This window comes from Mus musculus, chromosome 7 (genome assembly GCF_000001635.26).
Source record: "Mus musculus strain C57BL/6J chromosome 7, GRCm38.p6 C57BL/6J".
Lineage (NCBI taxonomy): Eukaryota > Metazoa > Chordata > Mammalia > Rodentia > Muridae > Mus > Mus musculus.
The window spans coordinates 121890467-121915886 of record NC_000073.6 but is presented as its reverse complement, the minus strand read 5'-3'; the positions used below and the strand labels follow the sequence as shown (position 1 = coordinate 121915886).

The 25420-nt window shown below is 49.3% G+C and overlaps 1 protein-coding gene across 3 annotated transcripts in view; it reads right to left on the bottom strand.

The window, feature by feature from the left end:
* The window catches only part of Scnn1b (sodium channel, nonvoltage-gated 1 beta), a 53691-nt gene that overhangs the window by 2842 nt on the left and 25429 nt on the right, over nucleotides 1-25420 (bottom strand). For 2 of the 3 annotated variants that reach the window (NR_073548.1, NM_011325.2), the window contains exons 2-10: nucleotides 16338-16656; nucleotides 13345-13612; nucleotides 12997-13187; nucleotides 5384-5487; nucleotides 3758-3921; nucleotides 3375-3482; nucleotides 1558-1675; nucleotides 541-616; nucleotides 104-161 (exon numbers count right to left, since the gene is read on the bottom strand). Coding sequence is in view for 2 of the 3 variants with exons in the window: in NM_011325.2 (NP_035455.1) it covers nucleotides 104-161; nucleotides 541-616; nucleotides 1558-1675; nucleotides 3375-3482; nucleotides 3758-3921; nucleotides 5384-5487; nucleotides 12997-13187; nucleotides 13345-13612; nucleotides 16338-16648 (1398 nt within the window). In the remaining variant the exon portion in view is untranslated. Of the gene's footprint in view, nucleotides 1-103; nucleotides 162-540; nucleotides 617-1557; nucleotides 1676-3374; nucleotides 3483-3757; nucleotides 3922-5383; nucleotides 5488-12996; nucleotides 13188-13344; nucleotides 13613-16337; nucleotides 16660-25420 lie in introns of all 3 variants that reach the window. The other variant, NM_001272023.1, reaches the window with a different exon arrangement.

Sequence of the window (25420 nt, the reverse complement as noted above, 5' to 3'; positions counted from 1 at the left end):
AAGAAAGATGGAGGGGAGAGAGGGAAAAGACCCTCTTTAAAGTCCCAGACTAGTTCTCATCCCAAAGATAGGAGAACAGGAACTAGGCCTTCTAACATCTCACCTCAGAGGCCTCAGATGGCCAGTCAGCCATGGAGATGGTCATCTTATACTGGGTGTCACTGGAAAAGAAGCCAGCCCTGTTGCTGTCCCATAGTCCAGTGCTCTCTCACCAGCACCTGCAGGCCCCCATCACCAGCACCCACAGGCCCCCATCACCCTGTGCTCCCCTCACCAGCACCCACAGGCCCCCATCACCCTGTGCCCCCCTCACCAGCACTCACAGGCCCTCATCACCCTGTGTCCCCATCACCAGCACCCACAGGCCCCCATCACCCTGTGTCCCCATCACCAGCACCCACAGGCCCCCATCACCCTGTGTCCCCATCACCAGCACTCACAGGCCCTCATCACCCTGTGTCCCCATCACCAGCACCCACAGGCCCCCATCACCCTGTGTCTCCATCACCAGCACCCACAGGCCCCCTGGGACACACTCACTTGCAGGACTCCTTGCACATGCTGAGGCAGGTCTCTCTCTGGGTCACACTCATCTGCAGGTTTAGATAGCAATAGGCTTCATGGGAGAGAGAGGGGTGGTCAGGAGCCAGGAGGCTGTTTCTGGGGGGGGGGGATTGTCTTTCCTCCCCCAGGGAGCTTCTGCTCTCCTCCTAGGTCACCCAAGGGATACTCAGTCTAAGTCCCTTGTTACTAAAATCATTGCTCCATATCCCTCCCCTCCCCGTGGCTGACTCGCCCCAGTCCAGCAGTGGATGCTATCCCGAAACATCCTAGATACAGCTCAGTAGGTGAGAGTGTCTTCTCCTTTGTCCCTCCTCATCCTGTCCCAGAAGATGGCTTCTAGCATCATGTACAGAAGGCTAAGTGACAAAATCCAACCAACCAAATGTATGTTTTCCTCACTTGTATATTGTATTGGTAGTAGGACCTACTAAGTGCATCTCTAGACTGATTCCATTCCCCCAGGACCCTCAATCTCAGACTCCATCTCTATGGAAACCCATTGCAAATTTTTCCTGTGATGAAGCCACCATCACAATGGCAACTTCTTCAGTGTTCCCTTCCAGCCTGGTTCCTATCATGCATGGATGCACACGCCGAGGATGGAGTCATGGTTTTGTGTGCACTTTCGCACATGCAAACACTGGAAACAAGGTGCCTGCTCATGAGCACACACAGGTACTGCAGTCGCACAGTGTTCTGTGCACGGAGACACAGCCATGCCTTTCCTGGGTGCGTCTGAAGAGACACACTGCGCACTCTCCAGCAGCCCCATTCTCTGCTCATGTGTGTACAGGGATGTACATGGCACACATGTGTGGAGGCACAGGCCATCCCCACAGCTATGTGTCTCAAGCTTGTACTTCATGGAATCAAGATGAGGAGAGGGAAGGTTCTTTGGGAAGGGAGCCCAAGGGAGGGCTTGTGGGCTGGGGAGAGGCCCCCTTGGCTAGGCGCTTTCCCTCACTGTTGTCTGTCTTTCTGCGCTGTACTCACCCCAGTCTGGGAAGTCCCTGTTGTTGCAGTATTTCTCTCCTTCAGGCAGTGGGTATAAGTAGTGGCCACAACTGCAGTTACGGATCATGTGGTCTTGGAAACAGGAATGAAGACAGGCCTGCGGATGCAGAACAGATCTCAGATATGGTGGGATGGTCCCACTCCAGTAACAGGAAGGAGGAGCCCAGAGAAGTTACAGCCAAGAAGGAGAGCTGGGGACTAGGAGGTGTGGCCTGCTGACAGCTGCAGCTACAGGCTCTGCTGGCGGACCACGGGTGTTCTCCCACATGGGACCCCACGGCAGCTTCTTGGGACCTGAACAGGGACTCAGGCCAGGTCCCAGCAGCCTCAGTCTCTCCATCCAATGCTGGGTCCTGTAGTTGGCATAGGAAGGGGTGGCCTGCCTCAAATGAACAAGCTAACAGCTTAGCCAGTGAAATATCAGCACTCTTCTGAGGTCTGTGCACATGGAGACCTGGAGAGATGGCAAGCAAGCTAGCTCAGATCTGCCTTCTTATGGCAGGGGTATGGGGGTGGGGTGAGATACCCAAGGGAAGCAGAGGGGTAACCTTTAATGGATCAGAGCGGTGGGGAGATGGAGTAGAGGGGACATGAGTCCCCAGCCCTGAGAACTGGTTTGTAGTGAGGACACTTTCAGAGCCCCAATGTCTATGGTGTTCAGGTCATTCTGACCTGGTTCCAGCCCACTCACAGGCCAGCAATGTGTCCTGAAGCAAATGATTAACTTGTGAGCCTCAGTTTACTCATGGAGAAACAGGATACTAGTCACACCTTTCTTCCAAGGTTGGAGGACTCAGTACAGTGTCAGGCGTTCTGTAAGCAATTATTACGCCTGCTCCTTCCCTCCTGCGCATGTCCCAAATGTTGACTGCAGTGGCTCCAGCCGTTGTAGTCTGCTCCAGCCCATGCCTGCTCCTCTTGCCTCTGCCTGCTCCCTTCTTCCTCCCCTGTCCCCTCTCCTCCAGACCAATACATCTGACTTCTTCTCCCTGAGGGACCACTGAGGTCCCTATTGGCAGGAGATGGGGCTGGCCAGCTCATTCAGAGGTGTGGTCAGGAGACAGAGTCGGGGAATCAGAGGAGGTATCAAGTTAGAGTGGTTCTGGCTTGGGCAAGTGGTTCACATGGATCTCAGTCTCTCATCTGGAAAACAGATGTCACCCCCAAGCCTGTGCCTGAAGCACATTCAGTTTGGGGACTGTGAAAGACAGTTTTCCTCCCTCCTACACAAGAGCCATGTGTCTAAAGTCGTGTGAATCCCAGGGATGCCTTGAGGATGTAACACATGTACATTGCTTGCTAACGTACATGGCCAACCTGCTGTAGGTAGCACACTCATAAATGCTACTGCTGTTGGCATATCTCCGTCACAGAGGAGAAACTGAAGAGATCAAAGGAAAAGCATGCTGAACGTCAGCACTGAAGCTTACACACAATTGGAGTTCCATCCTGGGTGTTCTTCCCAGGGAACATCTGCCAACTGAATGTAAGAGTGGGGCAGCCCTGGGCCTGCGGTGAGAATCCAGAGCCCTTGGCCTTGCAGCACCATGGTCCCAAGCACCACTTACAAAACTGCAGCCATGTCTACCAGGCGCTGCATGCCTGTAAATCCCCCTACTGAAAAGATGGAGGAAAGAGTATTTCGAATTTTAGGTCAGCCTGGGCTGACATAGGGAAACCTTGTCTCAAAGTTGATAAGAAAGACAAGATTTGGCAGAGCCAGTCCAGCTGTCATAGGGTAAAGGGGACAGGGCCCCAAGGTCCCCAAGGTCCCGAAGCCTGCACCGCCTTCCCACCTGGATGGAATAGGTGGTGTTGTAGACACTGTAGAGGTTCTTTATGGCAACATCGGAGCCGTTCATGGTGCAGGGACTGTAGGGCTCCCCCTTGCGTTGCAGCTTGTCCTGTGGAGAGAGGTGGCTCATGGAGACCCCTGGCAGTCCCTTCTGTATGAATGCACCTCCCCGTGGAGCCAAGTGGATGCTGCAAAGGGCTGGGGAGTTTGCAAGTGCTGGAAGGCACAAGAGAGGCCGGCGCCTTGCCAGGTACTGAGGTTTGCACCGAGCAAGGGTGGGCTGGGGCCATGAAGGATATTTTCAGGCATGGGAGGGCAGCCTGGACAGGGGAGCTTCTCCCCTCAGTTCTCCCACTCAAGCTGCCCTGGGGACCCTGTCTTTACCACCAGCACCCCAATAGACGTCTCAGTTCCTGCCATGGCATAGATGCCCTCCTCTCTAATGAAGGGGTACGTCCTCTGCTCATGAAGCATCAGCCTAGCCCCTGCTGTGGACGCAAGGAAGGGGACATAGTCCTCCTGACCGATGTCCAGGATCAACTTGAGACCTGTTGGGGAAGGACAGGACAGGTTACTGAGTTTGTATATCCCGCAAGTGAAAAGGAGGCCATCACCCAAGTGTTTAAGTCTTGTTCAGCCAAGGCATTCTCTGGGGCCCATAACCTCCTCCTGGGCTCCTGTGCCTTACCTGTATAGTCCCTCGTCTGCACAGCATGACCTGCCCACTCATGCTGCCCATCCCACCCCACACGACATGACATGTGACTTCATCTCCCCATCCTATTCCACCCCACACAATGACATGTGACCTCATCCTCTCCTCCCCATCCAGTGGCGCTGCTCCTTCCTGCTGTGCCTCCGAAGCTGCTTTCCCCTGGCTCTGGAATGCTGTTCCCGCCCTCTCCTTTCTTCTGTAGCTTCCCTCTCTTTCTTCAGGCTGCATCCAGTATCGCTTCCTCCAGCAGCTTTTCTGGTTGTTCAAAGCCTCAGAGCCTTCTGTGTGTCCTCTCCCAGCTCTGGGACGTTCTGCCTGCCTCACCTCAATCGTATTCTCAGACTTTCCCCCCACTGGGTGCCTGGTTTAGAAGCAAAGGCTTGCTCCCTCACATCCCAGGGATCCTGGGGTGACATCTCTGCCTGAGACTATCTGAGACATCACTCACTGAACACTTGCTACATACTATGTGCTAGTGAGGTGTTTATTTATTTAAGACTGGATTTGGCTAGGTAGCCCAGGCTGGCCTCAAACAGGTGATCTTCCTGTTTCAGCCTCTTGATTGATGAGGTTACAGGCTTATGGCTTTATATCTGGCTATAAAGTGCTTTATTATAAAGTATCATATTGGATGCTCACAAAAGCCCGTGAAGTACTATAATTATCTCCATTTTACAGGTAAGCAAACTGATGTACAAGGAGCTAAGGGACCTCTCTCAGGCCACACTGGGAGGAAATGGATTCTCTGGGGTTCTAACCAGGCCCACTGTGTCTCTCAAGTAAATTGCCCAGCAGTTTACTGACTGTTTTCACTAACAAAGGCTGGGTGAAGGTGGTCAGCTCAGTGGGCCCCACTCAGCCAGTGGCCCCTCTAGTCCAGGAATGCCATCCTGCCTTTTGATGACTTGGGTGTGTGTCTCTGTCTCTCCAAGCTCTTGCTTTGCAGCTGAGGCTAGTCTTAAACCTGTGATCATCTTACTTCAGCCACTTACGTGTACAGGAGTATACCACACCAGCCAGCTTCCACTAGCCTTCCTCTAGAGGATAGCACAGTGTCGTGGGCATCAGTCCACCCCATGTGGAAGAAGCCAACCTCTACCCACTAGGATTCTCTTACCACATAACCGAGGACCCATAAAGGCCTTGGCCTCTCAGGGTTCGCAGTGGAGGCTCAGCAGTGGCTCAGAGTCTCTGTGCTGAGCTTAGGCTAAACCCTCAGTCTCACACCTGACGTCAGAGGGTCTTTAGCTCATGTGGTAGCACCTCAGAGTTCTCCTTGGCAAACCAGAACTCACCAAATTCAGTCCCAGGGTTGGCAGAAGGAAGTGTCTCCTCTGTCATGCCCCAGTTGAAGATGTAGCAGTTGCCATAATCAGGGTAGAAGATAGGCGTGAAGTTCCTAAAGACACAGGGAAGGCTGGAGGGTGAGGGAGTTTCCTCTGGGAAGAAGGCTCTCCCAGGCCACTGTCCTGCTCTGCTGAAGAGGGGCAGTAGTATCTGCCTTTCATACACTTCAGAGAAGAGGCAGGAGGGAGAGGCTAAGTCAGAGCTCAGTTTCTTCCTTCTTGTCCATCCCCCTGTGGAAGCCAGCAAGGAGACTCCTGGAAGGCTGAGAGGAATCTGTACTGGCTGGTTTTGTGTCAACTTGACACAAGCTGGAGTTATCACAGAAAAAGGAGCTTTAGGTGAGGAAATGCTTCCATGAGACCCAGCTGTAAGGCGTTTTCTCAATTAGTGATCAAGGGGGAAGGGCTCCTTGTGGGCTGGTAGTCCTGGGTTCTATGAGAAAGCAAGCTGAGCAAGCCAGGAGAAGCAAGCCAGTAAAGAACATCCCTCCATGGCCTCTGCATCAGCTCCTGCTTCCTGACCTGCTTAAGTTCCAATCCTGACTTCCTTTGGTGATGAACAGCAATGTGGAAGTGTAAGCTGAATAAACCCTTTCCTCCCCAACTTGCTTCCTGGTCATGATATTTGTATAGGAATAGAAACCCTGACTTAGACAGGGTCTCTCCTGGCTGGGACTGGTTAAGCCTTTGTGGCTTGTAAAGAAGAAATGTTCCAAGATGCCTGCCTCAGTCCCTACATCTTCAAAAGGATGTGGCCTTGTCTTGACCCCTTCTGCTTTTGGCTTTGAGACTTCCTCACTGTGCAGCCTAGGCTGACCTGAGACTGGGGATCCTCTGGCCTCTGGCCTCTGGCACTCCTGGGGTTCTAAGTGTGTGCCCCTCTGCCTGGATTTGAGAAGGCTTCCTGCCTCTCTCTAAAGGAAGAGCTCTATAAAGTGATGCTGTTGCCACGTTCTAAACTATCAGCAAAATCTCTCAATGCTGTCGATTAAATATGCAGTTCCGACTTCATTGTCTCACAAGTAGTAAATTTGTTTTAAAAATTTGTTTATTTAAATCAAGACCCAAATACTTTTAGCAGTTGTTTAGTCGTATTTGGTTAGCAAGTCCTCTATGTCCAGTTTGACCGTGTCTCTTGGTTTAATAGAAAAGCTCAGGCCACACAAGCCTAGCAACTAGAGACAGATTCCCAGGACCCATGGTGGGAAGGAGAAAACCAAGTCCCCAGCGTTGTCTCCTGACCTCTGAGGATACCCTATGGCAGTCATGCGTGCATGTGTGTATGCACACACAAATAATAACAAGATTCAAATGCATCTCTAATTTGGTCTAGGTAATAATTAAAGGCAAGGTAGCCTTGTACAAACTCCATATCTCATAGCGCAGATGCTTTACCGTTATCAAGAACCGGAATCTAGAGGATGTGTGAAACAATGCGACAGACCGTCATCAAAAATGCAGATGGTGGGGACCTTGACTGTGTTAGTGACCCTGTTCCTTCAGTAAATACATTATGGGAGAAAAAAACATCTATAGACAGACAGAAACTCAAAATCCAGAGTGTGAGATCAAACTCTGCAAGATCACTTCGTGTGTGCAAGCTACAAAGTGGATTTCATAGATGGGCCTGGGCACAGGGGAGGGTGGGTGGCGAGTCCCCAGAGGCTGGGGAGTGCAGTGTGGGGTGAATGATGGTAGAACCATCCCTCAGGAACAGAGAGGTCAGCTGCTGTGCAGCTCAGCAGGGTGATGGCTGCTCATGACAACTTAGAACACATTTTACAGAAGCTAGACACCAAGGCTGGCATGGTGGGGTATGCCTGTCAGCCAGCCTCTCGGGGTGCTGAGGAAGGAGAATCTCCAATTTGAGAGCAGCCTGGGCTATGTAGTGAGCTTTTGTTTCAAACCACAAACCAAAACAAAATAAAAAACAAACAACAAATAAAACAGTCCTACAAAAAAAAATCAAAACTGGAAGTGAGGTTTCTAAATCAAGGAATGACAAACATTTTGGAAGGTGGAGGGGCCTTGATTTGTTCACTGTGTGTTGTAGCAGCAGGACATGGTCACACTGTCATGTCAGTACATGTGGGCACACGTAAGTATACACAGTGCACATGGATATATACTTCTATCCATTTTCAAAAAGATCATTGGTTAGAAGGACCTGTAGTGCTGTTCCCTGGCAGCCATCCTGCGCTAGATCCCTGCAGAAGCCCAGTCTCCACCTTTGCTCTTCAATGGTCATCTTATGCCAGGGTCCTCCCAGAAACCCTGTCCCCACCTTTGCTCCTTCTGTCCTGCCTGGGCAGTGTTGGGGCCATTGTCCCCATCTGTGAATTAGGCAAGACACACCCCTCTCATACCCTCCAGAGGGTCCTTGCTGCTCACAGGCTTCTTTACCTAGGCTCCGCCTCCTCATCCACTACAGTTGAACACTGCTCCAGATGTTTGCACACACAGACCTCTGCACATGATGATCCTTGTGTCTAGCACCTTATTTAACCAGCCCATCAAATAGCTGGTTTCTTCTTTTCCTTCAGTATCATTTCCTCCCAAGATCTCAGTCTCCACCCCCTGCCCCAAGCAAAGTGATGGAGCTCTGCTGACTATGACGAGGAGTTAGGAATGGACTCCCCCTCAGATTTCCACTTCTTTATTACCTTCAATTCAGTACAAGACTGGGAAATCACCCCACTTTATAGGCTTTCGCATCTGTTACCCCTGCTATGGACCCTGAGCCCGAGGAGAGCCATGACCTTGATCTGTGACAGCCAGAGGTCAGAATAGTCTGCCCTTAACTGACTTCTGGCTTTGTCCTTTCCTAGCCCAGCAAGCTTGAAGATGTCCCAAATGTCTCTGTTAGTACATCTCAAGGACAATAGCAGCAGCTGCTACCTTCCAGGACTGAGCTGAGGGCAAGATGCCTAGCATACTGGGATATGAAAAGCCCCTTGGCTAGTGCTGTCCACACCTCTTGTTTCCAGGACCTGGCACACAATGCAGCAGCACACAGACAGTTGGTAAATATTTGTTGAATAAATAATATGATAAGGACACTAGATTGATGGGGGGGGGAAGGGGAGTGGCGTGTAAAGGTGGGTCAGGGAAGGTGTCTGGGCCAAGGTGAAGTGAGACTCTTATAGGTAGAAAAGGAAAGGGCATATCCTCTTGGGGGCTCAGCACTGGCAAAGACTTGAAGGGGAACAGGTGCACCACGGTGTCTGTATACTGTGTGGGTCATAGCTAAGACCACAGGCAGAGAGCAGAGCGAACAGGCTGCAGCCAGGCCCTGATCTGAAGGGAGAGACCTTGCCCCAGGCCATGAGGACACAGTGTTCCCAAGTGACTGTCTTGGGTAGATGGCAGCCCAGAAGGGAGCAGAGGCTGCCAGGGTGTGGCCAGTTCCCTCCCGCAGGCTGCACTCCAGGTTATTGTCTGTGCCAACTATTCATTTGTTGGTAATGCCTGTCACCCAGTGAGGCTGTGCCCATCTCTGATTCCCTCTAGCTCCAGAACGAGGGGCCCCTCTGTAAACATTTTCTGGGACATGAACCTGGAATGCAAGCAAGCCTTCAGAAGTGACCGGGAGCTATCCAGGGACATGCTTGCTCACTTGTGGGGCCAGATCCTCTGCAGATTTGAGCTTAGGAGCTCCACACCAGACTGTACAACATATCTAGAAGAGGAGGGGGGAGGGAAGTGGGGTGGAGGTGGGAAAAATGGCTCCGTCGGTAAAGTGCTAGGTGCCAAAGCATGAGGACCCAAGTTTAGATTTCTAACGTCCATGAGTCTACTTGCCCCCTCCAACACATCATGTGACCACTTGCTCACTCCATCACATCATGTGACTCACTTCCAGAACAAGGGAAGGCAATACCCAATCAAGGAAGATGATGTCATGGATGCTATAACCTGGCCACCATGTGCCACCAACTCTGGTTCCTTAAAGGTGTCAGCTGGCCTCTCAGCAGGCCGTCACCCCTGCTAAGATCAAACAGGTCCACCCACATCAAGACCTTCCCACAGGACATCCAACCAATGCTCTGAAGCACTCAGGGTCACACCCAACAAAGAGGCTTGAGAAATCGTCCTACCAAGGAGAATCCATGCTCTCCTGTGCTCCTGGATGGAGTCCTAGTCAGGACAGTATCACGTGGGAAAACGGATGCAATCAGAACAAAGCATACTGTTTCCTTCCTAAAGACAGGCTAGTTTACATTCGTTGCAGTTTGCCTCTGTTGTGCTAGGTTCTGGCCCAGGACTCTTACGCTCCAGCCAGGTGATCCACTCCATGACCTATGTCATACTCATTGTCTTAGTTTTGACAGATTACAGTTGTGAGGCACGATGCTAAGAAAAGAGACCACATGGGGCTGGAGAGATGGCTCAGTGGTTAAGAGCATTCACTGCTCTTCTGAAGGTCCTGAGTTCAAATCCCAGCAACCACATGGTGGCTCACAACCATCCATAATGAGATCTGGTGCCCTTTTCTGGGGTGTCTGAAGGCAGCTACAGTGTACTTACATATAACTAATAAATAAATCTTAAAAAAAAAAAAAGAAAAGAGACTACAGCCAGGGGATCAAAGAGTTCTATGCACTGGTGTGTGTGTGTGTGTGTGTGTGTGTGTGTGTGTGTGTGTGGTGTGCTTTATATGTGTGCATGTGTGTATATATGTGGTATGTGTGGTTTATATGTGTGGTATATATTTGTGCATGGGTGTGCATCTGTGTGCATGCGTGTATGTATGTGTGTGGTATATGTGTGTGGAGTCAGGCTATGAACGAGAGAGGCCTTGGTGCTGGGGATACAGGCGTGTGCAGCCAGACCCAGCTTTTCACATGGGTCCCAGGGGTACAAACTCAGGTCCTCACGCTTGCATAGGAAGTGATGGCATCCCCGGAGCCATCTCCTTAGTCTCCTGTCTTTGCCACTTTTCAACAAATATGAAAGAATTTCACAGTGAGCTTTAAAAATAAAAACGTGATGAGAATTTGACCTAAGTGCCAGACTCAGATCTAAGCAGTTTATCATAACCCAAATCGTTAAATCCCCCAAGAGCTCTATGAGGTCATTTCACTCACCCCATTTGTTAGATGAGCAAACTGAGGCATAGAGACCCAAGTAGCTTTCTGATCTTCCACTGCCAAGATGCAGATTTTTTTTTTTTTTTTGTAAAGACCCTTGTAGGATGTGAATGAAGGCTTGACTATTGTTGATATGGGCACAGCCATGCCCAGGACCCCAGTGCCTCAGACGCAAGGGAGTGGCAAAGCCTCCCTGTGAGAGCTCAGAGGGATGGAAAGACTTCCTCAGGTCCAAGTGCAAATCTTGACATCATGTGCAGAAAATGTCAACCATAGCGTTCTCCCCTTGAAGAACAGGCCTGAAGACTGCCCTTCCAGAGAGACTGCTCCTACCAAGATCAGCTAGACCTGTCTCCTTGATCCATCTGTATGTCATAAGCTAGGCCTCCTTGTCTATCAGTATGTAATAACCTGTCTCCTTGTTCTGCTGTATGTGATAACCCGCCTCCTGGTACAGGTGTATGTAATAGTCCCAGCTCCTGGTACAGGTGTATGTAATAGTCCCAGCTCCTTGTTCAGGTGTATGTAATAGTCCCAGCTCCTGGTACAGGTGTATGTAATAGTCCCAGCTCCTTGTTCAGGTGTATGTAATAGTCCCAGCTCCTGGTACAGGTGTATGTAATAGTCCCAGCTCCTTGTTCAGGTGTATGTAATAGTCCCAGCTCCTGGTACAGGTGTATGTAATAGTCCCAGCTCCTTGTTCAGGTGTATGTAATAGTCCCAGCTCCTGGTACAGGTGTATGTAATAGTCCCAGCTCCTGGTACAGGTGTATGTAATAGTCCCAGCTCCTGGTACAGGTGTATGTAATAGTCCCATCTCCTTGTTCAGGTGTATGTAATAGTCCCAGCTCCTTGTTCAGGTGTATGTAATAGTCCCAGCTCCTTGTTCAGGTGTATGTAATAATCCCAGCTTCCTTGTTCAGGTGTATGTAATAGTCCCAGCTCCTTGTTCAGCAGTATGACCTTGAACACTAAGTCCCTTCAGGCACTAAAATGAGTGCCGAGGCCACAGTTCAGGATAAGGCATGGAAGGCACTCGGTCTGACCACAACAGTCAAAAGGGGCCCAGCCTTCAGCTTGTTGAGACCTAGAGATTGGACTAAGAAAACCAAGGTGTCTTATATGCACCCAAGGGCAAGTTTAGGAGAAACAGGCTTAGGCTGGCTGTTCTGAAACACGGTGACAGGCGATATTAGTTGCTTTAGTGGAGAGGACCCTTCTGATGACTGCGGTGCTGGTGTGTTCAGACAGCCACTTGGACGTTACTGAGGCAAGTGTTGTATGACTGACAATTACTTATGAATTGATAAAAGGACAGGAAATGGAGGGAGAGAGACAGAGAGAGATAGACAGACAGAGACAGACAGACAGACAGACAGAGAAGCTAAGGAATACTTGGTCCTCTTGTCTCTGCCTCCCGAGCACTAGGACACAGGCTTCCTTGAATTGTCACATTTGGTTTGTGCAAAATGCCTGCCCAGTATCAGCACACCCATGCCTAGGGGAGGGCAGAGTGCAGCTCTCAGCCTATTCTTCACTGAGCCTTGTTCAGGGTGTAGGCTACGGTCCCTGCAAGATGAACCTGGAAGTATGTCCTGTGTCCTTAGGAGGGAACCCCCGAGCAGCAGCAGAGTTGAGAACTGAAGTGTGGGAGCTCAGGCCAGGAGATAGATGCACAAGTTGCCATGCCCAGGAAGACAGAGGTGGGACTCTGTGAACAAGCTGAAAGGTTCCTAGACTTTCTGGGTTGTTGTCACGCTTGCTCTGTCACTCTCAACATGAAGAGACATTGTAGGGAAAGGAAAGATTTTGAGCCCCCATAAGCCTTGCTCTACATGCTAGTGTGGGCCTAACATATGCCCTTTACAGCAACTGGGAAAGGTGGGTAAAGCTTGTCCTGTTTTAGAAAGCGAAAGTCCGGCAATGCCAGCCAGGTGCCCACCCAGATATGCCACCAGGTGGTTGTGTGTGTGTAGCCCAGAATTCTTTGGCCTGCCTCCCCGCCCCCCCACACACACACACCCCACCACTACCACCACCACTATCTATCTCCCAGCTGTTGGGAGCTGCAAGCTAATGGCCTAAGGCTGCTCCTGTTCCTGGGATGGCCAACAGCCAAGTCTGGCTGATGGAGACATTATAAGAGGCCTGGCCTCTGTCAAGGGAAGACAACTCTAATTCTATTCATGCACCACAGCACGTCTTTCCATGAATCAGGTCTGCCCAGGCTTCACCCACAGTCATCAAATCCTTGCAGATCCTTATCTGCCTTCCTTATCCGCCTGCCTTGCTGACTTCTCCCAAAGCGATTCCCTCCAGTGTCATGAGCTGTCTCGGACGTGCCTCCAGCAGGCTGCAACAAGACACTGAGGCACAGATCAGCCTGTGTGCTGTAGACAGCTACTCAGATCTAGGGGGCCAGGCTGCTAACTCATTCTGTCTGTCAGGGCAGAGGACAGGAGTTGCTCTCACCGATGACTGCAGGGCTCTGTTCCAAACAGGCAAGCTAGGATTATGCGATCAGGGGCATAGCCCATCCCCACCAGGTCCTGAGGAAGCACTTGTGAGAAGATGTTGGTGGCCTGCAGGATGTACCACTCAGTTACGGCCTGGGTGGCACTGGTGAAGTTCCGCAAGGTACACACAGTTCCATTGGCACTGCACTGTGAGATGGAAAAGAAGAAGACAGGAAGGCCACTGCCCCGAGGAACCCAGGAAGGAGTGGCAGCGCTTCTCAGGAAGGAATCTGCCCAGTGGCTTCACCCTGGTGGTGGGAAATGTGTTAGAATCCTAGGTCATGCATGAGCTTGGGGAACATACCAGCCTCATGGCCACTTTGCATCCCTGGGCATTGCAGGTGCTTCCTGGAGCCGGGTTGCTGCTGTTGTGGCTGTCCCCAAACAAATTGAGAACCACCGGGTGGTCAGGGTTCCGCTCATCAATAAGGACCAGGGGTGTGTGGTTCCAGATGGTAAAGTTCAGGGTCCTGGTGGTGTTGCTGTGGCTGGCCTCTGGAGCCAGAATCTTTTCCAGGACTGCCTCCATTAGCTCATCCAAGTCCTTGAGCAAGTGCTTGACCTTGGAGTACCTAAGTGGGGAGGAGAGGTTGGGTCAGGTGGGCAAGGAGCCACCACCGAAAGTGTGGAACCTGGTGTCTTCTTGCACCTCAGCGAATTAAGAACTTGTCCCCAAGGCAGGGAGGGCCTGGTGATGTATACCCGAATCCCAGTTATTCTGGAGGCTGAAGCAGGAGGAGCATTAAGTTCAAGCCCATGACCAACTTGGTGACACTCTGCCTCATTCTTCCTTAAAGAGCTAAGGATGTGTCCTAGCAAAAGAGTGCTTGCCGGCATGTGTGAGGCCATTGAGATGCCGTCTCCCTCTCATGGCATCCACGGGTCTCTCTATTGTCCGTTCAGTTCATCTATCAACCAAATACTTACTCAGCATCTGCCATGTGCCAGGTGACGGCGGCCAGGACAGCCGAGAAAACCCGTTGTAGTGAGTAACTTGCTTTCTAGAACTTTCCTACAGACAAGAGTATCTTCTGTCTCTCAGGTCTTAAATTTGTCAGGCTGTTTTACCCCAGGTCCTTTGCACACATTGTATTTACAACTCGAGTCCCACCTCCATCCCTCCTGGCTAACTTCTGCTCATGGCTTGAGACAGTTTTTACTGACTGGACACCGACCTGTCTGACCTCAACCCTGACTAGATGAGGTCTCTTTGTCTCTACGCCCTGAGGCCTGCCCATCGTGTGAGGGACATCGTGTGAGGGAGAGACAGCATGGAAGGATAGGTGCAAAGTGGCCCTTCTGGAGTTAGACCAGGCCTGGGGACAAACTCTAGGCTTCTCACGCTGTGTGGTTGAACAGTGTGCTCACCCTCTGAACCCGTGTTCCCTCGACAGTGGACTGGGGTTGCTACAGGAGTGTTTGCCTCAGGAAGAGCTGTACGTGTGAATTACACCAGTTCCCCAAAGCACAATCAATACAAGCATGGTGTGTGTGTGTGCGTGTGAGAGAGAGTTTTTAATCATCAAAGTAATAACTCAATAGTTTTAGAAAAATCTTTTTAAATGTAGGTCTTAAAATTTAAAGGACATTACTATTTTATGTGCATGCGCACTTTGCCTGTCTCTGTGTATATACACTGCACACTTGCTAGTGCCTGTGGAAGTTAGAAGAGGGTTTAATGTTCTCTGGAACTGGGGTTATAGATTGTAAACTACATAAGGATGCTGAAAACGAAACCTGCATCCTCTGGAAAACTGACAACTGCCCTTAACCGAGCCATCCACTCAGCATCCAACACCCTTTTCAGAAAAAAAAAAATGCCTATGGACGTTTTGCCTGTGTGTATGTCTGTTCATCATGTGCACACCTGGTGCCCAAAGAGAGCAGAAGAGGGAACTGACTTCCTTGAGGCTGGAGTTACAGGTCATTGAAAGCTGTCATGTGGGTGCTGGGATTTTGAACCTAGGTCCTCTGGAAGAGTAGCTGGTGCTCTTAACTGATGAGACATTTCTCCGGACCCAATATGGAAAAAATCCTAATGGTTGTTTCCTCTGGCAGGTTATATAGAGGGCAGGGACTTGGTTCTGCTTGTTGATAAAATTTTCACCATGTGGAACAGTGTCTGGCATACAGTAGATGCTCAATAAACACAAGTGCAATATATAAATAAATGCAGCGTTGCTGACAGCAGGAGTTGCTGCATGTATCTGGCTGTACAACCCAGGCTGGCCCTGGAATCATTCTGCCTCTGATGCTGGGGTTGTAGGTGTATGCCAATGTATGTGGCTTATAGACGTAGATGTAGCTACAGATGTGCAAGGGCTGCGGAGATGGCTCAGCTGGAAAACTGCCTGATGTACAAGCAGGAGGACCCGAGTTTGGTCCTCAGTGCCTATGGGAAAAGGTGAGGTAGAGCAAATTTGGAACCCCAGGACTGAGGATCTGGAGAAAAGTATTGATTCTCTCTGGGAATTGGTAGCTGACCAGTATATCCTAATTAGTGAGCCTGCATCATAACAATAAACCCTGTACCCCTTCCCACCAAGGCTGGGGGTCCGCACAGAAGAGGTCTACAAGAGCCAGAGGGAGTCAATGTCTGTAACAAAACACCGTTTGCAATGATATGACACGCACAATCGCACCCATGGACTCACAGCAGGAGCTGAGTAAGATCAAGCTGAGATCCCAGCAGGGTGGGGGAGGGGCTCGTGCAGCCTCCCTCCCAGCTGAGGAGCTCAGAAATGAATGACTGCTTGGGGAGGGAAGTCGGTTTTCTTCAGGGATTTGGACCCTAAGAGACTGCCTGTGCTCCAGTAGATGCTCTTTCATCATCTATGCACATAAGGCAGCGCTAAGTGGACTCAGTGGGGGGGGGGGAGAGAGAGAGAGAGAGAGAGAGAGAGAGAGAGAAGTTGGGCGGGAAAAGAGGTGGGGGGATAAGGTGGGAAGAGCTGGAGGGGAGGTAACGGGGGATGGATTTTATCCAAATGCATTATACACAAGGATATAATATATAGATATTAAATACAATATTTTTAAAAAGAAGATGGACAGTGCGGAGGCACAGACCAAAGGCTGACCTTGCCTCCATTCCAAAGCTATATAGATGTAGCCATATTGCAGCTTTCTTTAAATCCAGAAAGCTTGGCTCTTTTAAATTCTTACCTGTTGAGATGGATGAAAGCAAAAAGGGAAAGAAACGAAGGGAAGAATAAAAGAACGGAAGAACTGTGGGGAGAAAGGGGCAGCGGGAAAAGAGGGGAGAGAAGAGCCAGCTTTGTTCCGGGGACCACCTACTGGAAGGGGCTGGAATTGCAGACGGTGACCGCCGGGAAGTTCATCGTCTTGAAGCCCATGGAGAGCGAGACGCTGACCTCCCAGCTCAGGTAGGTCTGGATGAAGACTCCCCACTGCCAGCACACCAGGCAGGCGAAGAGCAGCGTAAGCAGGAACCACATGGCCTTCTTCTTGGGCCCCTCACAGATGATGCGTTTGGGGCCGTGGGTGTTGGTGTTATTGCAGTACCACACTAGCAGCTCCTTGTAGGTGTAGCCTGGGCCCTTCTGCAGCCGGTGCAGGCACTTCAGGAGGTACTTCTTCACTGGCATGGTGGCACCTGCTGGGACATGGGACACCATCAGACAGGACCCTGTCGAGGAGGTCACAAGCCTGGAGGGTGGTCACATAGGCGTCCTTTGCCCACCTCAGCCTACTTTCCACCTGACTATCCATCTATTCATTCAACAGAAAAGCACTTAGTGAGTGACTATGGCTTGACTGAACCAGTATCACTGGATTCAATGATGAGCAAATCAGACAAGCGCTCTCTCTCTCTCTCTCTCTCTCTCTCTCTCTCTCTGTCCCTCTTCTCCCCTCCCCCAACCCCTGCTCTGGGATTACAGGCATGTACTACCATACCCATCCTAGTGACCAAAGTTTTTGACCCCAGGGAATGCCCAGCATAATGGGCCAGTTACTAAGTTTCTCAGCCCAGGTTTTCCTCATATAAAATGTTGACATACCTAACACTCTCACTTCATTAAAAAATTAACTATTTTTTAAAAAAAGTTTATGTATCATCTATCTCTCTAATCTATCATCTACCCATCTATCTATCTATCCACCCATCCGTCTGTCTGTCTACCTGTCTATCATGTGCCTGAGTGTGTCAGTGCATGCATACATATGCACAACTTTCAGGACTCCATCCTCTCTTTCTACCATGTGAGTCTGAGACTGAACGGAGGCCAACAGGCTCAGGAGCAAGTGCCTTACCTGCTGAGCGGTCTCTCCAGTCCCCCACACCTTCTCCTTTCAGAGGAGCTGAATTTGGAGCCCTATGTATGCTAGACAAGTCCTCTGTCACTGACTTCCACCTCAGACCCTGTCGCAGCTAATTTATGGAATTGCTCAGAAGTTTAAAAAAATAAAAATGTGCCAAGTCCAGAGCTTGACCTCCCTAAGTGAGGCAGGTGCTGGCGGCATTCTGACTCGTCGCAGTGGACTGGTGCATGGTAAAATAACCCAGCAGAAATGCTGACCTTCGGAATGGGACCAGCACAAAGGCTGGGGCTCTGCACCCTGAGATCCTAGAGGCACGAAAGGCAATGGCTGACAATGAGGTCGCTGAGTAGGCATGGTGGTGCCTGTTTGTAATCTCATCATTTGGGAGCTGAGGCAGGTGGTTTGCCATGAGTTCCAGGATACCTTGGGCTACAGAGTGAGACCCTGTCTCATAAAAAGCAAGGGTTTGGGATCTAGGGAAGCAGAGGAGCACTTTCTAGCCTGTGGGAGGCTTTGGGCTCCACAGTCAGAAAGAGGGGGTGGGACAGAGAAGAAGAAAAGAAAAAGAAGGAGGAGGAAGAGGAAGAGAAGAAAAGAAGAAGAAAGAGGAAAAGAAGAGAAGAGGAAAAGAAGAAGAGAATATGGGTATGAATGAATATGAATTGAGATCCTGAGCTCTCATCCCCAACACTACAAAAGATGAAAATAATAAAAGAATTAGGCTGGGAGCTCAGTTGGCGGGGTGCTTGCCCAGCTTACACAAAGCCCTGGGTTTGGGACCCAGCAGCACACAGACCGAGTGTGTGATGCACACCTACAACCCCAACAGAAGGATCATAGTGATCATAGTGAGTGCAAAGCCAGCCTGACTACATGAGACCCTGTCTCAGAAAACAAAAGTCTGAGATCTGATTGTCACCCCCAGTTTACATATGTAACTTGCCTGTAGGTTGGGAATTCCAGAGGGGTAAAGGAAGCTTGTCCATTTTCTAGTCACTGGGTCCAGAGGGACAAACTCAGTGCTGGATGTGCACGTGGTTGGGGGGGGGGGGTGGTGGCATTAAGTCTTGGATTGGAAAGAATACTCCAGCAGCTCCACACGACAGGTTGGAATGGGGTGGGTGGGCTTAGAGCATCGGGTGGCAGCCGTGGGCCAGGGAAGACTCTTAGACCTTTCTAGATCTGTCTCCCAGAGACACAGGAGGCAGGGCTCATGCAGAACATGTTAGCACCACTTTACTACGCCTGGCATAAGTCCCCCCCAGCCCTTGGCTCCTCCCGTCCCTGCTTAGTCCACCTTCAAGGTCAGCAGCAGAGGCTCTCTCTTCCTCGAAGCTGTCCTGACTCTGAGCTGCAATGACATTCACTTTGTTGTGAGGGCCACTTCCTGCTGGGGATGCTTTGTGGGGACACGGTGGTACCAGCTGACCCCATGCTGATCCACAATGGGAGTTTGTCATTTACAACTAATGGAAGGCGTTCATCTCTCTTTGCCCTGTGTTATAGTAACTCACGCAGAAGGCTCCTCCCTTAACAGGTCAAGCTCCTTGGGGGACAGGGGGAAGGCGGCAGCTCCTGAATCTTTAACAACGCCCAGCATCACACCCAGCTCTCCACAGAACAGCCAACTATAACAAGCCAGGTGTCCCTATCTGCACTGTCTGAGTGTGCTCACACCCAGTCTGCACACAGTGGCACTCTCCTCTTTCCTTCTGTAACAGGCAGGGACCAGAGCACTAGGGACCTTGCTATCTCTATGACCTTCATTCTCTGTGGGAATCAAATTCCATGGCCTCCCAAGCCATCGTAGCTATAAGGTGAGTGTTCAAACATTCCTCCAGCCCCAGTGTTGCACAGCCGGCCAGTCCTCTGCTCTTCTAACAGTTACAGTAGCCACAGCCAGAGTGTCAGCACCTGAGTGTTTCCCGCCATTGGCAGCTGCTTCAGACGTCAGCTCCTTCTACACATTATTCTTATGACTGGTAAGTGCACAGAGAATGAGGTGGATCTGTCTGGAACACTCCAGAACCCCGAGGCCTCACAGAAATCAGCATGCTAGGTTCCAGTGAGTTGTTGTGGCAGAAATAAACAAAGGGGATCTCTTGGGACCTGACCTTTTCCATTCTCATCTAATCCTCCCAGCTCAGTCAAGGGAGAATCCAGGCTCTGCACAGGTCTCTGACCCTGGGTTATCTCCTAGCGCAACAATGGGGCCTTGGGCTTAAAATACAGTCCAGATACAGCATCCAGTTACAATAAGCCACATTTGTGTTTTCACCGGGTTTGCTTGTTTGTGTTCTGAGACAGAACCTTGTAGTTCCTTGAGTTCCCTATGTACCTGAAGACAGCCTTGAACTACTGATCCACCTGCTTCAACCACCTGTAGTCCTGGGATTCCAAGTGTATACCACTATACCTGACTTTTAGCTTATGTTTTATTAATATAATTTTTATGGATCTGGGGATCAAACTCAGGACATGCTAGGCAAGTGTTTTGTCACTGAGCTGAATCCTCATCCATCAGCAGCAGCAGCATCATCACCACCATCACCACCATCACCACCATCACCATCATCATCATCATTTCTATTATTGTTGTTGTTGTCAGGTGTGCAGACAGCACACTGCCACTGGATTTATTTTTAAATTTTTAAAGTCACATTTATTTGTTATTTTATTTATTTATTTACTTACTTACTTAGAGAGAGAGAGAGAGAGAGAGAGAGAGAGAGAGTGTGTGTGTGTGTGTGTGTGTGTGTGTGTGTGTGTGTGTAGGCCTGAGGGCAACCTTGGGTATCTGTTTCTTTGAGACAGGCTCTCTCCCTGACCTAGAACTCTCTGAGGAGACAAGGCTGGCTGGCCTTTCAGGCTCTAGGCACCTTCAGTTTCTGCTTCCTGGTGTTGGGATTACAAGTGTGAGCCACTGCACCTGTTATTTTACTTATTTATTTATTTATTTATTTATTTATCTATCTATTTATCTATCTATGTATTTATTTATTTTTTGTGGGTTCTTGGGGTTGAACTCTGGTTCTGGCTCATCAAATGTCCTAGCAACTGAGCACACCCCGCCTTCTCCCCCTCCCGCCCCAGGTCTTTGCTTTTTAAAAGACGTTGCTGAGGCAGCTGTGCTGGGTCACATCTATAATCTCAGCTGTTCAGGAGGCTGAAGGAGGAAGCTCTCAGGCTTGAGGGCAAGTCTGGGCTACATAGCTCAGGGCTAGCCTGGGAAACTTAGTAAGATCCTACCTCCAACCATCAGCCAACCAACCAATCAATGGTTGAAGAGGAAGCTTACTACCATATCACATGCCGAGTGTTTAGTATCCTCAGTACCACAGCCTCTCCCCTGAAAATGGAACCTGTTGAGAAAATGAAGGAACAAGAGAGTGGAGAAGACACGTGTGACGTCCACGTCTGACAAAGAACTCGGATGACAGATACATAGAGACCCTTATGAATCAGAATGCAAGCTAGAGAGCATGGAGTCAGCTCAGATAACCAACCACAGGCGAACAGAAAGTAGCCGCCATGGTGGCGAACACTTGTAGTTCCTCGATTTGAGAGGCAAAGGCAGAAAGATAGCAAGTTCAAGGCTAACACAGTAAGACGGAACCTCATAACAAAACTAACCAAGCAAAATGTAAATAAGTGAATAAAACCTCCCAACCAATAAAGAAAAAGCAACGGGAACATTATTCATCCGTAAAAAGAATGTAAACTGGGCTGGAGAGCCAGCTCAGCACTTTGGAAATCACTATGTAGATAGGCTGGCTTAGAACTCACAGAGATCTGCTTGCCCCTGACTCCTGAGTGCTGGGATTAAAGGTATGCACCATTGTGCCTGGCTGGAGGCATTTTCATAATTAGGGTTCTTTCCTCTTAGAGGACTCCATGTTGTTTCAAGTTGACATAAAACTAGCTAGCAGAGAGACATACATTTAAATGGCTGGGGAATTGGTTCAGTGGGTAAAGGTGACTGTTGTGAAACCTGAAAACCTGAGTTTAATCCCTTGAACCCACATGGTGACCCCACGTACACAACACGATGCCCCGAAACGAAAAGATAAAACTTCAAATAATAAATAATTCCCTAAGGAAATGAAGTTGAATGGCGTCTTACATGACTCAGCAAGTCTAATTTTATTTACTGGAGAGATCCCACAGTGTATGCATACACAAAAGCATCTGTGCCTCTTCATAGCAGCCTTACTTATGATGGTCTCAAAGAGGAAATGATTCCAATTTCCATCTATCCATAAAAGAAAATTTGGGATATCCACAGTGGATAATTTACAGCAATAGACAGGAATCAGTGATTAATACACATTAAAACATGGATGGTTATGCACAGTCACTATGCCGAGTAAAACGAGCCAGTCACAAAAGAGAACGCCCCGTAAAATCCCCTCCCAGAAAGCCCTGGCTGAGCTAAGGGCAGACTGGAGGCTACTGTGTCATCGAGAGGAGAGGGATGGCTACAAAGTGTCACCAAAGAATCCTCTGGAGATGATGGACATGTTTAGATATACCCTGAGATGGTGACTAATTTGGAGGCATGGATCTATGTATTTATAAAGACTACTTTTTAAAAATTAGAAAAAACTACCTACATGTGTGTATGAATGTCTGCATGAATATAGATGTCAGATCCTCCAGAAGTGGATTTGCTGACAGTTGTAAGCTGCCATGTGGGTTCTGGGAATCCTGCCCAGGTCCTCTTGAGGAGCAACAAGGGCTCTTACCCCCCTCCCACCCCCACCCCCCCCCAGCCATCTCTCTAGCCACTAAAGACTGTATTTTTATTGTATGTAAACTATAGCTCAGTAAACTTTGGACAAAATGTCCATTGTTATTTCACATGTATGAGATTCTATATTAAATATTTTAAAAAATCTAATTTTTTTTTAACTTTGAAAAGAAAAGCCAGCAAGGCAGTAGCTGCTGTAAGTGTCCCCCATTTTCCCTAACTCGTCCCATTTGCGGATGTTTTATACCCAGCCCACAGTACTGGGCTTCCTTTCTAGCTGCTTTCCTTATGCTGACTGACTGTGACCACTATAAATTTCAGAAATTCTTCCATGTAAATCCCCTGTATTTGTTTTTGTAGGGAAACTTCCGATAATCTGAGAAACTATAAGAGGCTTGGGTTTGATCCTTAATTGACAACCTGAACACAGGTTTAATTCTGGTCATTGAGAAAGTTTCCATGGTTGTGTCTTTGCTGGGGAGCCACAGAACATGACTGAGGCTTTGTTCTCAAGGACCAGGCGATCTCAGGGCCGGGGGTGGGGTTGAGTGTGCTAGGCAAGAGAAGCTGAAGGCAAGGCTTTGTTTCTAATAGGTGAAGTCTCGCTCTGCTCCCCAGGCGGGTCTGGGACGCCTGGACTCATGGGATCTTTCCACTGCAGCCATCTGAGCACTGTGGTCACAGGTGTGCAGCACCACACTTGGCATAAAGAAGCGTTTGAAGGGAGTCATCAGGATCTTTGGGCATCACTCTGATTCCTCAAGTGTTATATGCATCCCAGCACCTGCATCTTGGTGTCTGTGTACCACAGGGGACTGAAACAACCAGGTCTTCCTAGACAAACAATGGACACTGGCTTTGTTGTAGGAAATACAAAGTAACTATGAGCTACCATTACACTAGAAAGAAAGATCAAAGTCTGTTGGAGTCTGCCAGAAGGATGCCTAGGAATGGTTTGTCACTGCCAACAGTGAGGCACTTTTAGTTTACAATGCAGGGAGAAAAGGTTTAGAATGAATGGAGACATTGTGTATTAAAATTCCATGGGTTCAGGAGGACATGAAGAATGGGAGGGATGAGTAAATCAGCAAAGCCATTAGTAAGTAAATGCAATTGGTAAACTCAGGGCCCGTAATCTAGGACATGCTACAAACTCCCCATTTACAGCAAGAACCTGTAAATTACAGCTCAAAGTGTATTTCATGGCCTGTTTCACATTCTTGCATGTGTGTGTGTGTGTGTGTGTGTGTGTCTGTGTGTCTGTGTGTCTGTGTGTGTCTGTGTGTCTGTGTGTGTCTGTGTCTGTGTGTTGTGTTATGTTTGTGGGTATGGGCACCCATATGTGTACCTGTGGATGGCTGACAACCAATATCTTCTATTGCTCTCCACAATATTTGTTGAGAAGTGGTCTTTCATTGAACCCAAAGCTTGCTGGTTTTGGTTTAGGCTGGTCACCAGGGCCTTCATACATATCTCTGCACCCATAAGTGCCGGGGTTAAGGACTGGAGTTTGGATCCCGAGACCTATGTAAACAGTGACCGTGACCGTGCACTTGAATCTTTTTTTTTTTTTTTTTCTGGCAAGCTTTCACTGTGTACCGCACCTGGAACTCTCAGAGATCCACCTGCCCAGTGCTGGGATTTAAAGGCATGCACCACAATGCTCTACTAATTTTACAGTCTTACCAGGAAAAGACATATATAGTTCATAAAACTCAAGATATTAACGATTTGACCTTTTATAGAAAAATGTTGCCATTGCCCTACTTTGTGGTTCAGCTACTCAACAGCTGCACCTTCAGAGAGGAAAGATTTATTTGAGCTTACAGTTTCAGAGGGCTCCAGTCCATCACAGAGGTCCACTATATCCAGTCCACAGCAGGAGTGATGTAGCTAGAGTGTGTAGCTCAGCTTCTCCCATCACGGTGGACCAAAGAGCAGGGTGGAAAGCTAAGGTGGGGTAGCCAGCTGGAACCCACTGTGGTGAGTGGCTTGGACTACGAGGTAACACCCCATCAGGGTTCCATCCTCCCCAGTAGCATCACCAGCAGGGGCAAGTGTTCTTGGCTTCAGAGTGTGAGCCTGTGGGGCATCTCAGAGTCACACCACGACACCGTGTCATACCTATGTGCTTGCAGCAAATACAAAAGGACCCTTAACAGGAGGGTTTTCTGTAAATGTTTTATGTTGGATACTACAAATAACAGCTCAATGGCTTCTGAGTCATCTGTCATTCATCGGTCACCACCAGGTCTGCTGAGTCCCCGAAGCATTTCTGTCTGGTTTGTGTGACGTTTAACAGCGCACAAACTGAACTGACTTTTGTCACTGAAATCACTGTAGCCTCAGCCTGAGAAGTGCCGTGAGCACTCAGTGGACAATATATGTGTGAAATAACAAGTTCGAAGCAACAAGACCCCCCCAACCATTCAAAAATATGTTATTTGGGGAGCTATTTAAAACCCTCTTGGCAAGGATGCTCTTAATCTCTGTACTTGGGAGGTAAAGGCAGGCAGGTCTCTGTGAGTCCAAGGTCTACACAGCAAATCTCAGAGCAGGCCCGGCAACTTAGTGAGAACATGACTCAAAATAGAAAATGTAAAATATCATAGCCCACGCATGTGGCTCAGTGGTGGAATACTCGCTTAGCATGTGCGAGGCTCTGGGTTTAACTCCTGAGAGTGAGGAGAAGCTTAAGGTAAGAGAGGCTCACCTTCCCATTGTCTCTCATTGGCTGAAGCACCTGCTGTCCAAGGACACAAGATGTGCCCAAATGCCTCCAAGGCATTTTTCTCATGTGTCTGTGTGTTTGCATGCCATCCTCGCAAGAATGCTGGCCCAGATAATAATTAGGCCCATTTCTCAGAGAAGGTAATGAGAACACAGAGGGGTGTGCGCATAGTCTCAGTGAGTCAGAGCAGCTCTGGAAATAGAAACCAGCCATCGCTCACCCACAGGCTCAGAGGACACCTGACACCTTGCACCTGTTCCCGTGGGCGTCGGGGAAGTAACAAATGTAGCAATAGGCGGCTGCCTCTGTGGGCACACACATGCGCCTCCTTCACTCAAGGCTGCAGTGTGCCAATGTCTCAGTGTTCTCTCCGAGAGCCAAGCTCAGCACTTACAGGTGGAAAAGAGAGCAAAGGTGGCTTCTTGCATTGCCTTCTGGGAGGGGAGGCTCGCAGGCTGCAGTTGAGCTGAGTTGAGTTGAGTGTACAGTTAAGTAAGAGGGAGAGTGCTCACATGACAGCCAGCGGTAGCCCAGTGTTCCAGAAGCAGAGGCAGGAGGATTACTACTTTGAGGTGGATTACTAGTTTGCAGTCAGTTGTAGAGTACTTGCCTTCC